Raw genomic sequence first — 15,779 nt, forward strand, 5'->3', positions numbered from 1 at the left:
GCATGGAGTTCTATCAGTGAGCAGCTTACATGACTCATCTATGAAAGCAAAGCACAGGGCTTGAGAGTTAATGTTCATTCCTTATTTAGCCAACTCATTATTGCCTTTTAAAATGCATGAACAGTCTGCAGCTATTTTTAAGACATGGACGAATTACTGAGGATGGTATGAGTAGAGCACTGATGCAAGAATAAGAAGAAATAAAATCACTCTCAGTCTCAAATACATGCAAATTCTGTCAAAATACCAAAAATATGTGTGTAGCCCTGAGGAACAGCCTACACAGGAGGGGTTTGGACTGGATTTAGCAGTGTTCAGATCAGAAGTGGATTAGGATGGCACATAGCCAAGATTTTGTTGTTGTTCATGGGGCATTTAAATTTTTAAGAGGCAATTACATTAAAGTTAGTTAAATTATCTAGTGGCAATGTCAGGGCTGAAGAGCCATGCCCGAGTCACTTTCTGTCCTCTCTAACCCTTCCACAACAGGTAAAGTTCCCCCATCTGCTTGCTCCAGCTCCTAGCCAGCTGACCTTGATATCAGTGCAGATTTAGCTGCAGCTTGAGCTGGGGAAGTTGAGGTGTGGTCGAGAGGAGGCAGGCTACCAGTCAAGAGGGGTGGCACTCTGCAGCTGAGGGTAACTCAAGCAGCACAGAGACATTTCAGGTCTTGGGCAGGGAGCCTTCCTAAGGCAACAGCATCGAAAGAGGGCTTCTCCCCACCAGCACCCACGGGGAGGAGACAGAAAACACAGAGTTGGTAGCCCCCCCCCCCCCAAGCTTCATCGAGTTTGCTGCAGTCAGAAGCAGCTCACGTTGGGGCAGGGTGCCAGAGTGGCATGATTTAAATGGAAATGGAATGGATTTAAATAGGGGGGGTGGGTTTTCCTTGACTGAAAAGTTATGGGACATGGACTATATGTCAGAGGTGTGGCCACAAGATGCTCCACCGTGGCTATGGGCTAGCACAACAGCAGAATTTTAGATAGTTACAGCTTGGCATGGTTTTGACAGCTGTGTTGAGCAGGTGGCCAGCCACAGAACAAAAAGAACACTTCTGATGAGCAAAGCTACACAGTATCCTTCATCAGCAAGGACATGACAGGTCTCTTCTTTCATTTCACAACTATTTCCCATGCACTGGCACTTCTTGCATATTCAATCAAGGCATCTTTCATAGATCCAATGAGCATATTCCTAGCCTCTGGCTCTCCTCAGTATTCATATGTGGCAGTGTGGGTTTTGGAAGTGGAAGAATCCAGACATTCACAGGATCTTAGCCTTGTGATATGCTCTATGTTAGCCTTATATGTTCTATGTCAGTCCTGTTTGCCACCAAGAAGGCATATGCCTTTATGCAGTGCAACACTGCAATTACCAGCATAGCACCACTTCACTGCTATAACACGTATTGCTACTTTCAAACACCTGTGCACAGAATTATAGAGATCTGTGCACTATTATTGCAAGTTTTTTTCCTACAGCCACCTCTAGAGCAAGAAAAACCCCCAAAAGAGAAGCAGCCATATATGCTACTCCGCTTTATTAGGATAAATTGTATTGTCTCACTGAAAGCTAAAGCAAAAAAAAGAGGGAGGAGCAGCTTAGACTGACTCTTTTTTCCTTTGCTTATTATAAACAGTTTTTGAGAAGTATGCACCAATGAAATTTGGCTTATAAAAATAAAACTAGCCCAAGAGAGTTGATTAATAAACTAGAACACAATCAGCATTTGAGAAGTGGTGACAGATCACCTTGTTCCATGTCAAGAAGAAGACAGGCTATTAACTAACTAGCAAATCATTTGTCACTTAAAAAAAAAATCTCAGCAGGTTTGCAGCAAGTCCTAACATTTCACTATTTAACTCCCCACCATCTACAGATACTGTGAAATTATGCAGAACACCTAAAGTTGTTTCATACAAACAAAAGACAGGGATGCATAAAAGATTCGCCAAATATTAATTAAATTGTCTTGTTGCAGAGTGATGTTCAGAATAAAAGGGAATTTGATTGTGACTGACATCCAGATCTGAACACATTTATTTTGAACTGAAGTCCAAAAAGTTCCAGTGGTGGCTGGAAGTTTGTTGGGTGACTTGGATTAGTTACACAGTCACAGTGCTGTTGTGAGGATAAAAAGGAGAAGAGAATGATTTAAGCTGCTTTGGTTCCCACTGAGGAAAAGGCAGTGTAAACAAATAAATGAAAGTTCCATTTAAATGAAAATTCCATTTCAGTGGAGTGTATTTCTAAATAAATGCATCTAACTATATTAAATGCAAGTATGCGTTATCAAACCCCATAGACTCTCCCCATGCCTCCTGTTTTAAGGTGGTGAGACTATCAGGAGAAACTGCTTTCATGTGTGATGTGCTGTCACTTTTGACTTATGGCAACTCTATGAATTAATGACCTCCAAAACATCTTATCAATAACAGCTTTGCTCAGGTCTTGTAATCTTAGGGCCATGGCTTGCTTGCCTCAATCATTCATGTTGAGTCTTCTTTTTTTCTTGCTGCCTTCAACTTTTCCTAGTATTATTGTCTTTTTCAGGGGCTGCTTAGGTAAGGATGATTTAGGCCAGAGTTAAATGTGACATTGGCAAGACAAAAGAACATGTCCATACTGTTGCGCACAGGCCCAGTGTTTCATTGAAATCAGTTCCTCGACTACTCCATGTGTAATGTTAGCATAGCACAGATCCCTAGTCCAGGAAGAGAAGTGCTGGTGTATTAATTCTGCCCACCTTAGGGTTGAATATGTAGCAGCCTCAGAAGTCTGACTTAAATCTGATACAGTTGCAGGACAAACCCTTGTTTAAGGTAAGTTATTTGAGTAAGTTCTTTTGTCCTGCAACTGTATCAGATTTAAGTCAGACCTCTGAGTTGAGAGTGGAGCAGAAGTATGCAGTAGGGATGGGCACAAACTGATACACAAGTCACGGTTCATGCATGAATCAGGCTGATTTGTGGCTTGTTTTGAACTGGTTCAGCCCTTGGTGATTTGTTTTGTTTTTGCGGTTTGTTTCCCCTGACAGCCTGGCGCCAATTCACCTGGTGCTGGTGGACTTCTGGGAGCCCTAGAAACACCCATAGCAGTTGTCCATAGCTTCCCCAGCAACAGGAGCCAATATGGAGCTTGCATTCTGCTCTATGGGAGCAGACACCCTGGGTGTTTTCGCACTTACGTTTTACTGGCGCGAAGACCCTCCTCACGCTGGCGGATCTGCAGTGATTTCGCACTAGAAGCGCCGGCGCAGCCCAAAGAGCCGGCTACTTCCGTCGCTAAGCCAGCGCAAACGTTTTCCTGCTTCTTGGCGGTTTCCGTTTGCGCTGGCTTAGCGACGGAAGTAGCCGGCTCTTTGGGCTGCGCCGGCGCTTCTAGTGCGAAATCACTGCAGATCCGCCGGCGTGAGGAGGGTCTTCGCGCCAGTAAAATGTAAGTGCGAAAACACCCCCTGACTCAGCTGCTTTCCAACATGAAGAGAGAAGAGTTACTTGTCATGAGAGCTGAAGCTGAGCTTTCCTGGGGGCACCTGCTTTGTGGGCTATAACCTGGACATTCCACATCCAATCTTCATCAAACTTGGAGGGTGACTGCAGGAAAGCCTGCTGAAGACTCCCAGTGAGTTTTATATCTACGGGCAGTGTGCAATAACGACCCAATAGACTGCCTGGACTCACACCCCATGGATGAATGACTGCTAACTCGCTAGTAGTATTAATTATTATTATTGTTAATTTAATTATAGATTATTTCATCAATCAATTAGCGATAAAATTAATATTCAGATTTAAAAAAAAATCTTAACTTATTACTTAGGATGGGGGGGAGGGATTATTTATTAATAAGTTTAAGAACCAATGAAATTGTAGAATCCGAACTAATTGATTGTAAGGTGGATTGGGAGGGTTACTAAATTAACTTGAGACATAAATAGTGAGTTACCAACCAGGAATCGGTGGGGTTGGTGTGGAGGGTAAACTGAAGTGGCAGGTGGAGACAAGGTGGAGAGTGATACCGGTGACTTTATCTTGGGCTGATTCAGATGTCCGGCCAGGGGATTCCAGTGCTCCTGGGGAGGGGAAGATATGACGGTGGGAATAGACAGAAATATAATGGAAGGAGACAGAGACAAAGTGGTGCTCGGCCACCTTCCAGTCTACTTCCCATCCCAATGGTGGCGGGTAGTGGGTCTAAGAAGAAATGCTCGCCTCTGTCATTGGTGTTATGTAACGCCAGGTCCATAAATAACAAGACCGCAACCCTTAGGGAGTTTCTGCTACAGCAGAACGTGGACCTGGCTTGCGTGACCGAGACCTGGGTGAGGGACGGGGAGACAGTAGCTCTCTCCCAGATGTCCCCCCCCGGGATACTCGGTCTTTCACCAATCACGGAGTAGCGGGCGGGGGGGAGGCGTAGCACTACTCATACGGGAGGATTACTCCTTTCGGGCTCTCCCGGGCCCAAAGATTGATGGGATTGAATGCGCCGGTCTGGCGTGGGATGTTGGAGAGGGGTTGGCAGTTTGGCTGGTGTACCGTCCGCCTAACGCACCAGCCAATGCCTTACCATCACTATTGGAGGCAGTGGCGGGCTGGGCGTTGGAGTACCCGAGGCTTATGGTCCTGGGTGACTTCAACGTCCATGCCGACGACACGGCCTCCACTCAGGCGATGGACCTAGTGTCGTCCATGGCGACACTAGGACTCTCTCAATTTGTCACGACTCCCACGCATCAGGCCGGGCACACATTAGACCTGATCTTTGCGTCCGGGATTTTGGTGAACGATATCGCCGTAGAAGCGGTACCATGGTCGGATCACCTAGCCCTTAAGGCCCGTATGGGGATGCTGCCCCAACCCTGTATGGGCGGAGAGCCTATTTTGGCTCGCCCTCGGGGCCTGATGGACCCGGAACGGTTCCAAACGGTCCTGAGGGATCCTTGGCCCACTGGCAATTCCCTCGATGACCTGGTGGAGATCTGGCAGGGCCAGTTATCCAGGGCTATCGACGAAATTGCACCCCGGCGTCCTCTACGCCCTCGTACGAAGCTGGCCCCATGGTACACCTTGGGGTTGCGCCGGCTGAAGCAAGGGCTCAGACGACTAGAGAGGCAGTGGAGGCATACTCGGGACGAAGCAACGAGAACATCCTATAGAACGTTTATGAAGTCTTATGAGATGGCAGTCAAGGCTGCAAAGAAAGAATACTTTGCAACCAGGATTGCATCTGCAAACTCGCGCCCAGCACAATTATTTAGAATAATCGGGGATCTTATAACGTTGCCTCAAGGCAAACCAAACGTTAGAGAATTGGAAATAGGCTGTGAGGCATTTGCGAGATATTTTGCAGATAAAATCTCGTTGCTCCGCCAAGACCTGCCTACCACCTTGGATACAGTGAGTGAAATTGAGGTTCCGTGCCTGTCTTCAGGTTTAGTGCTGGACCACTTCGACCCGCTCAGCCTGGAGGAAGTCGACAGAATCCTCTCTGCTGCTCGCCCGACAACATGTGATCTGGACCCTTGCCCCTCTTGGCTGATTAAATCTTGCCAGGGGGAGCTTAGATGTCCTTTACGGGACATCATAAACAGGTCCCTCTTAGAGGGGCAATTTCCAACACCCCTAAAAGAGGCCTTGGTCCGCCCTCTCTTGAAAAAAGCTACAGCAGACCCGGCCGAATTGGCGAACTATCGACCGGTGTCTAATTTACCGTTTCTAGGTAAAATTATTGAGAGGGCTGTGGCGTTGCAGCTTCAGAGGTTTCTGGATGACGCTTCTGTCCTGGACCCATGTCAGTCGGGCTTCCGGCCGGGCCATGGGACGGAGACGGTGCTGGTCGCCTTGGTGGATGACCTCCAACGGCAACTGGACCGAGGCGGCGTTGCGGTGCTGATGTTGTTAGATCTGTCGGCTGCATTCGATACAGTCGACCATCGGCTACTGACGCGCCGCCTCGCCGACATTGGGGTTGAGGGGTCGGCCTTGCAATGGCTTTCCTCCTTTCTCCTAGGTCGGGGACAGAGGGTGGCTATTGGGGGGGAACGGTCCCGGAGGCGCACACTGGATTGTGGGGTGCCTCAGGGAGCAGTTCTCTCCCCGATGTTGTTCAACATCTATATGCGCCCCCTCGCCCAGATTGCCCGGCGGTTTGGGCTGGGTTGCCATCAATATGCAGATGACACCCAGCTCTATCTACTAATGGACGGCTGGCCCGACTCCGCACCAGGGAATCTCGACCGGGCTTTACAGGCTGTTGCGACATGGCTCAGGCTGAGTGGGCTGAAACTGAACCCAGCGAAGACAGAGGTCCTTTGCGTGGGTCGCGGCGCTCTGGGAAGGGAAATAGCTTTCCCGGCCTTCGATGGTGCGCTATTGAAAGCAGCGCGCCAGGTAAAGAGCCTGGGTGTTTTACTGGAGCCTTCACTATCAATGGAGGCCCAGATAGCAGCCACTGCCAAGTCAGCATTCTTCCATCTGAAGCGGGCAAGGCAGTTGGCCCCTTTCCTCGAGCGCCGGGACCTCGCAACAGTGATCCACGCAACGGTCACCTCAAGACTAGACTACTGTAACGCCCTCTACTTGGGGCTACCTCTGTGCCGGACTCGGAGACTGCAGCTAGTGCAGAACGCGGCAGCCAGGCTGTTGTTGGGACTCCCAAAACGGGAGCATATACAGCCGGGGCTGCGTGAACTGCACTGGCTGCCGATTGTATACCGAGTCCAGTACAAAGTGTTGGTCGTTACCTTTAAAGCCTTATATGGCCGAGGACCTGCCTACCTGAGGGACCGTCTTTCCCCATACGAACCCCAGAGAGCACTGAGGTCAGTCGGGAAAAATCTAATGACCATCCCCGGGCCGAAGGAGATTAAATATCAGAGCACCAGAGCACGGGCATTCTCGATTGCGGCTCCTACTCTGTGGAACCGACTCCCCGAGGAGGTGTGGGCCCTGCGGAACCTTGAGCAGTTCCGCAGGGCCTGCAAGACCGTCCTTTTTAAATTTGCACACCCGGACTGTTAGGAAGATCAGAAATTAAGGAGCCGCCAATGCGGTTGAAGAACTATACCGCAGAATAACTGTATTTATTGAACTGGTTTTTAATGTTATTAAGTTTATTGTTGATGTTTTATATTGTTAAACTTAAAGGTTTTATTATTATTATTGTATGTTTTTATAAAATGTTGTTAGCCGCCCTGAGCCTGCTGAGGTGGGGAGGGCGGGATAGAAATAAAATTTATTATTATTATTATATTTCCCAAACCAAATGAATCAACAAACCAGAAACTGGTTCAGGCAACCATATGAACCAAGAAACAACACAAACCACCATTTCCCAGTTTGTGCCTATCCCTAGTATGTAGCCTTTTTTCCTTCTTTCATTTCCCTGATCCCAATAGTCTTTTAGATTAGTTTTTTTTGAGGGAGGAGCACTAATACCATGTGGTTAATATGTTTGTATATGATGTACAATAAAAGGGCCCAGAGCACAATACCACAAGTGGACTTAATGAATCCCACAGGTCTCATTGCAAATCTGGAGCTCCCTAGGAGCTGCTGAACTGATGGTTTAATGAGCATGTACAGTACCAAGTCATTTTCAAGATGACTGACTTAATTGTTCTTGAGTTTTAAAATGCTCACAAATAAATAATTTAACATGTTTGTAAGAATGAAGTTAGCGTTGTGCTACTTAGAATTCTGCTCCAAAAGAGGTTGGTTAAGAACTGTTAGTGGGATTAATTATTGAGCACCTCTATCACAATAAGCAGAAAAAGAATATCGATCTGTTGAGAATGTAAGAGCTGAGTTGGATAAGATCAAGGACACATCTAGTTCAGTACCCAAGTGCAAGCAGTGGGCATCCAGATGCCTTTGGGAAGCCTGCAAAACAGGCATAAAGAAACACTTCTTCCCATTCTATATTCAGAAATGCACTGTTTCTGAACATGGAGGTTTAATTTATTTGTCATGGCTAACTGGCATCGATGTTTCATGTTTTTTTCTAAAAAGTATCTCCAGATAAATTAGATAATGCATTGGGGATCCCACTTTTTAAAAAGCATTCCCCACCTCAAATTGAAAGCAGCACTGTTTCCCCAAATTGCACTCCCCACCCGCACACACTCCGCACAGGCAGATTTCCCTGTTGAGCAAACTACAACTTCTGGGGACTCTCTCACATCCAGTGTTTTTCTCTGGTGACAGATGCTCTGCTGATGGTTTCTGGCCTACCACTGAAAAGATCCTTTAACTTCAAGATGACATTATGAATCTACCCTCATCTGTTTGCTTCCTCTATTTCAGATCCCTGTTCAGATAGCAGACCCAACCCCAGTATATTTAAACACTGCCATCCCCTTAAAACTGATGCATCCTCCCAATTCATTCTACATATGTACATGTTGCCAAGTCTCAAAGAACTTCTGGCTCAAGACAAGTGAGAAGCAGAGGTGGCCTGCTATTGCCTTCCTCTGCAGTGTCTTCCTTGGTAGTCTGGTTTCCCTTCCAAGTACTGTCCCCACTTACTTTCCAAAATCAGGCTTTACCGTGCAACCTCCCTCCCCTCCATGCCCAACAAAAGTCACTCTATAAATCCCAAGTACAAGAAAATGGCTAGATTATTATATGAAAAGTGTGGAGATCACATGGTTTAGAAACAGAAGCAGGATAAGACTATTTGGGAAAACAGTACCAATCTGAATTGACAGTACTGAGCAAGACGGAGTCTTCGGGTTGCTGACTGGCAACCACAGGAGAGGGAGTGGAGGGGAAAAATGGTAAATACGTGGAAATAATACCATGTCCCAGACACAATACTCTGTGCTTCAGACAAATTCTATTACCATGTCAGTGACAAGACATAACTGCCAGGGATTTGTTGGAGGTGACATTGCACCACTGGTGTGACATCAGCTTTTCAGTGATATTTCCCCCTGCCAAATTAATTGTATGAGTAAATCCTTTCCAAGCTTGTGAAAAGGAAGGAACAACACTATTTACTACAGCTATGCAGCCTCTATGAAAGAATTCATTCATAGCTCAGCCAAGCCAGTTCTCTTCTGACCTCTGGCATTCCCCATTGAATGAAACCCCTGAACTTCTGCACTGTAGGATTTAAGGCTGCAATTGAATCAAAGGAGTCAAAATTATACAAAGAGAACATTTCTACAGCTCATATAAAAAATATGAAGCAAAAATACTCTGACACAAACCTTTTTCGCACACAGCTTACCTTGCAGTCACAATCCTGTTCCCTCTGCAGCGTCTGTCAGATTTCCCACCATCTGTGCCGGAATTACAGGAAGTGCCGTGGCTTTTGCGTAGCAAATGTAAACTGGGTTTTAGCGGTTTACGTTTGCTACGCAAAAGCTGCGGCACTTCCTGTAACTTCGGCGCAGATGGTGGGAAATCCGACCAGATGCTGTGGAGGGAACAGGATTGTGACTGCGAGGTGAGCTTTATGCGAAAACGGTCATAGAGTAGTTGCTCCCACTGACACTGCACATTTTTTAAAAAGACTACAACAAAGGCCTGCCTAAGAGCTGTGCCCTCATTTTGAACTCAAAGTCCTTCCTGTCTTACTATTAAACTTCATTTGTCACCTGATTTGGTTGCACAGCATTTTAGAACAATGAACATTCTCTTTAATGGCAGAACTGCCATCTGTAGGGTTCCAGCTAGATGACACCCAGCTCTGTATTTCATTACCCAGGTCTCCAGTTGCATCACTGCTGGTGCTTTGAGTCTTTGGTCAAGTGGATAAGGCAGAACATGCTGATGCTGAATCCAGACAAGACAAAGGAGATGCTGGTTGAGAAGACTGTTTTAGAGGACAATTTGTCTTGGACAGAGTGGAACTTGGTTTCTGCAAAGCAGTTTAAGAGCTTGGAGTGCTTTTTTGAAAATGGCATAGTGCCCAAGAATGCCTTCTATCAACTGCATTTGGATCACCAGCTCTCACCTTAGAAATTAGATGATAAATGCAACACGTGTTGAGTCAGGGGCTCATATGTGAGTCTGAAGGACTAACATTCCCAAGCGCTCCAGGACCCAAACTGGCAGAGAGTGGCACAGAGAAACAAGGGACTTCAGATGTCCCTCACCTCCTTTTTCATCAGCTGAAATAGTCACAGTAGGATCCTGATGTGGGCTTCCATGTGCACCTGACTGAAGCAGATGGAGCCCCCACAGTGGGGCAAACAAGACCCACATGGCAATTTTGGCTTGGGAAAACAGCATAGAAGGGAAGGCTAAAATGCATCATCTCCCCAGGCCAGACTCTTGAGCCAACATGTGCTTAAGAATGTTAGTTTCCCAAACTCATGCATGACTGTAGTAGGGTCAAAGGCCCTAACCCAATGCAGCTCACATTTATCATCTAATATGGACCTGATTCATGCTTTTCTCACAGTTGGATTTCTGGCGATCCCATGAAGACAAACTTGAAGTTGTAGTTCAAAAAGCAGCAGCCCAATTAATGTTAGATACTGCCTATGGGAATCCAACTTGCCTTTTTTTGAACAGCTACATCAACCACCAGTTTGTTTTCAAGTACAATTCAAGGTGCTGGTTATGACCTTTAAAACTTTTCATGGCCTAGGACCAGCCAAAAGAACCATTTCCTCCAGAACACCACTGTGTGTCGACAAGGCACTTTAAGCTGCCAGAGTCATTGCCTTTTCCTTGGCAGCTCCCACTTTGTGGACCAGGTTCTCTGATAAGGCAAAGACCAGTGCTGATCCTTTGGAAATGTTTTGGAGATTATGCAAGGTCATTTGATTTGTTAGGGGTATAAACTGCAAGCATCTTGTGCAGGGAAGAATCTATCTACGGTTTCTTCTATTGCTTTTAAATTGTGATGTTTTAATTGCTAGCTGCCTTCAGCCACAAGGGAAGGCAGGATATAAATATTTTAAAAACAAAATGAAATATTCATCTAGCAACACATGAAGTCAAGCATATAACAAAATGAAAAAAAATGTTCCAAAGCAAAAACCATTAAATCTCATCAATTCTTTGAGCCCTATAAGTAGCTCAAACAGGAAGAGCCAGGCCTGTAGCCATGGTGGGGCATCTTATGTCTGTACATGGCTACAGGCCTGGATCTTCCTCTCTGATGCTGTAAGAATTACTAAGAAAATGTATCTGTCACAGTTGTGGCAAATGTTTAATCAAGTATGGTCTGAAGACTGCTTTAAGCACAGTCCTATATATATCAGCAGGACCAAGGACACCTCCAGAGGAAATCAAACTGCAGGATGGCAAATAGGAACAGGATGCTAATAAGCTGGAACCAAATTCTGATGGGGAGAAACATTGTTCTGTTGAGCTTAGAAAGAACATTGTAACCGGATGTGAAAAAGAAAGAAAGCGAAGATGAAAAGTTATACCTTAAAGCTAGAGGAATGATTCCTTTGGGGGAAATGAAGGTCTATAAAGGTACACATCTTTCTCAACAGTGAAATTCCACTTCATGTCTTGTGGTACCCTCTTGTGGCAATTATTAGACACAACAAGCACAGTTTATTCAGCAGTATTTTTGTGCTTGCAATAGTGCATCTGTTGAATTTCTGCCTCAGGAAGCAGCTGGTAATGGCACCACCACAATCAGACAGCAAACCCTATTACTGTTTCCAGTTCAGATTTTAAACCAAAAGTATGGGCATACAACAGAATAGAAAGATATAAAACTGTGTGATGGTTTGAAACAGTTCCCGGATTGGACTGTGCTAGCAATGCTGAACCTAGTGATAATACTGGCTGTAGATAAATAAGCACTAAATTAAGTTAAATTAAAAGCTTTTATTTTAAATGTATTTGAAAAACATTAAAATGACAAGTATAATACGTTAGAGATAAGGTGGTTGTGGTAGTAGTGATATTGAATTGTATAATCATCAGAGCACAGTACACTAATAATCATAGTGTATTAACAGTCATTATGTTGTCTGGAGAAGCTGCTAGTCTATATTAAAGACTACCTGAGTTTTGTTTCCTATTAAACAAGAGCCTTTTAAATTGTATAATAGATTTGCTTGCCAACTGGCACAGTTTCAGAACACATTTAGGCCAGACCATATTATGTGGACAGAGTATTTTGGTACTTGTTATGCTATGGCAGAGTATCTGTGTTGCATGCAGAAGGTCCTACGTTTAATACCTATCATCTCCAGTTAAAAAGATCAGATGGCAGGTAATGTAATGTGAAAGTCTTCTATTGGAGAAATCTAGACCGCCACTGCCAGTCATAGCAGGCAATGATGAACTTGACAGATGAAAGGTCTGACTCAGAATATAAAGCAGCTTCATGATTGACATCAGATTACCAACCCATATAACATACAATAAAACAGGAACATCTTTTGCAAACTGTGTGCTATGAGTATATATGGGAGCATGCGGTTTTCCCTACACCAGTACAAGGAGAATGTCATGTGTGAAGCAGCCATCAAAATCTGCCAGTCTGAACAGCAATTTCAGCTACTAGTAGGATTAATTACAGTAGTATTCATCAAAGTAAGTGCTTCAAAATGCTGCAAATTGCCCTATCACATCAGGGATGCAATAAAGCAAAACAAATTGGGTCTCTTCAAGCATCAAACTGGGGAAGTTACACACTTAGTTTTAGAGTCTTACTGACACAGCCTGAACTCCAGAATATTTTCAAATGTAAAAGGTGCTGCAAAAATCTCAAAAAACTTCACCATTATATAGTGTAAGGATGCTTGTCAAATTCTCCATGGATTTTAGAACTCCAAATGCTAGATTTTTTTTAATGACACCAATGCATTAGTAAGCCATCATTTTTCTGTTGGTGAGTGCACAAGCAGTTTTCTGTCTCCTTTTTTGTGCAGTACAGGCTACTGATGCACACAAGCACATATGTCTATCAAGTCAATCACATCTCAAACAGCTATCTCACTGATTGAATCAATGCACAGGTGTGCATTCAAAACTGCAGGGGAGAGCCAAAAACATGTCACTGTTAATATTATAACGGTTTACATCTGGCACTCCCACTTCCACTCTCCCCATGATATAGTGGCACCACCTGGACCTGACGCCATCTACTTTTAGGGAACTGTAATGTTTTTACTGTTTACAAACCTGGTTTTTATCCTGTTTTGAACTATGATTTGTGAACCGCCCTGAACCCACCTATCAGGAAGAGCATTAAAAATTTAATTAATTAAAAAATTCTTCCCATTCAATCAGAAGGGAGTCAAAGAAAATGTGGGGCACAGTAGCCCCTTGGAACAAAAACAGGTTTTTAAAAATGATTTTTCAATGCAAAGTTAATCAAAAAACAAAAGGCAAAATTATACTGACGGCTTTATATTTGAGTCAAAATTTTATCTCACTGTTTTGCATTTATATAAGAGAGTTTGTTGGCTGCTTTGGCATATCATATGCTTAGCTTAATGCATTAGAGAAAATGGATGCTATGTATCTGTATCTATTTATTCAGGCTTACCTGTAGAGAAGATGAAAACAGTGTTGTTCCAAAGTCCACGGCTCTTCAAGGCTGCAGTGACATTTCCTACAGCTTCATCCATAAGAGATACCATTCCGGCATACTTGCGTCTATTTTCATTGTGGATGAAGAAGTACGGTTCTATATATTTCTCAGGGACTTGAAGAGGTTCGTGGACAGATTGCAAAGCAAGGTAGAGGAAGAGAGGCTATAAAAGAAATTATAAATGACTGAAAATTATATCACAGCATTAAATGAAATAATCAAAAGAGCAAAAGTGATTCATAGATCTGCCAGATGGACCCTGACAGTCTTCCCATTTGTATTTCATATAAGGTACAATCCAGACAACTGGAAACAGTGGGGAAGAGGCTCATAACAAAATTTATTTATTTATTTAATTCCATTTATATCCCACCCTCCCCGCCGAAGCGAAATTATGAAGGAAGAGAATACAAGACATGTTATAGTGGGGTAGCAGATACTTATAATTTTTCTCCAAAGAGATGATGGCATCATACAAAGCTCCTTCCTACTCACCCAGAACTCTGTGATGTATTATTTATTTATTTCTATTTGTATCACGCCCTTCCTGCGAACAGGCTCAGGGCGGCTAACAGCATATTAACATCATAAAAAATACAATTATTAAAAAACAATATTAGTATAAAACATTAAGCTATTATTAAAACCATAATATATAAAATTAACTTCTATGGTGCTATATCTGCTGATATGTAATGTATAAGATAAATGGATGACATCCCATAGTTCTTGGTTTCTTGTAGTTTCCAGATATGCAGATGGCCTAGGTCCAGCACAAAAGCATCATCCAGAAAATTCTGCAACTGTGTCGCCACTGCCCACTCTATAACCTTACCCCAAAAGGGTAAGTCGACACTGGCCAATAGTTCACCAATACAGCAGGGTCTAAAGATGGTTTTTTAAAGAGGGGCCAAACCACAGCCTCCTTTAGGGATGTGGGAAAGACCCCTTCTAAGAGGGATCTGTTGACAATCTCCTGGAGAGGATCTCGTAGTCTTGCCCAGCAAGCCTTTATCAGCCAGGATGGACACGGATCCAACCCACAGATAGTAGGGCGCCCAGAAGAGAGAACTCTGTCGACTTCCTTCAGACTGAGTGGAGTGAAGCAATAAAAACAAGACCAGAAGACGTGCCTGGTACCTTGAGTTCATTCACTATCTACTGTGGCAGGGAATTCATGGTGGCAGTGCCAGCTCAAGGGTACGTGGTGACCCCTGCTGCTGCCCCCCCCCGCAGCGCTGCAAACCCCTCTGAGGGTGCTGCACTGAGGCACCTTCCCCGCCATCTCCCTCATACCATCACAGCACGCCATGCCTGGGCCCTGCCAGCCACGGTGCAGCCACCAGGGCCCAGGTGCGCTGCGCTGTGATGACGCCAGGGGGGAAGGCGAAGGGATGGGAAGGGAGGGAGTGGCAGCAGCGAGTAGAGGTTTCATGGCTGGACAAGGAGTTGCACTAAACTTCCGGTTTCGGCGACCCGGCATTAGGAGCGGCTCGGAGCGGCGTGTCCAGAACCGCTCCTAAATCAAGCAGCAGAGGGGTCTTCCCAGCTTGGGAGATTCGATTCTGGGACCCAGGAGGGGTCCTGGAAGGCAGATGGCATGAGCTGTGGGATGGGGGTGACAGCGGCAGCTGCCTCCCGATCCTGGCTCGCCATAAGCCTCAGTGTTCCGATCGCCATTTTTAAATGGCATAGGGGTTGACTGCCAGACTTCTTCTCTTCTTTCTAACTAGCGACTCTGCATGAATTGAATAAGCTGCATCATCTTTATGAAGATTGCAAGTGCTCTTTTCTTTCAAATATAAAATTTTGAGGTATAGCTTCTCTAAGCAGGGAAAGTGGAGAGTTGGGATTAAAGAGGAACTTAGGCAGAGGCAAAGGTTGAGAAGGGGGGAGAACTCTCTCTCCTCCTCCAAGGCTTCCAAAAGTTCTTGCCTAATTTGATATGTTTATAACCCTTGCATGAAAGTTACGAATATAGAAAAGACTTGATGGCTGAATTGAACTGACTTGTTTTAAATTTCCTTCTGGAGAAAGACTTGGCTTTGGGAAAACTCCCTGTTAATATATATGGATAAGAAGGACAGCTGATATAAGAAGCAATTTGAAGGTTGTGTTGAAGTGCTCTGAACTAATTTGTGTGAGCTTCAAACAGACATTTAAACCTTTGTGGGCTGTGTATATCAGACTATAAAATACAATTAGATTGTTGGCTGAAGGAAGAATACCTGTGCAAACCTTTGAAGTGGATT

General features: G+C 44.6%; 1 protein-coding gene across 1 annotated transcript in view; it reads right to left on the reverse strand.

Moving 5' to 3' along the window:
- Window positions 1–15,779, reverse strand: part of ARSB (arylsulfatase B) — a 137,674-nt gene that overhangs the window by 92,808 nt on the left and 29,087 nt on the right. The window contains exon 4 of the mRNA XM_060235858.1: window positions 13,483–13,690. Coding sequence (XP_060091841.1) covers window positions 13,483–13,690 — 208 coding nt within the window. The remainder of the gene's footprint in view (window positions 1–13,482; window positions 13,691–15,779) is intronic.

Source organism: Heteronotia binoei, chromosome 4 (genome assembly GCF_032191835.1).
Source record: "Heteronotia binoei isolate CCM8104 ecotype False Entrance Well chromosome 4, APGP_CSIRO_Hbin_v1, whole genome shotgun sequence".
NCBI lineage: Eukaryota > Metazoa > Chordata > Lepidosauria > Squamata > Gekkonidae > Heteronotia > Heteronotia binoei.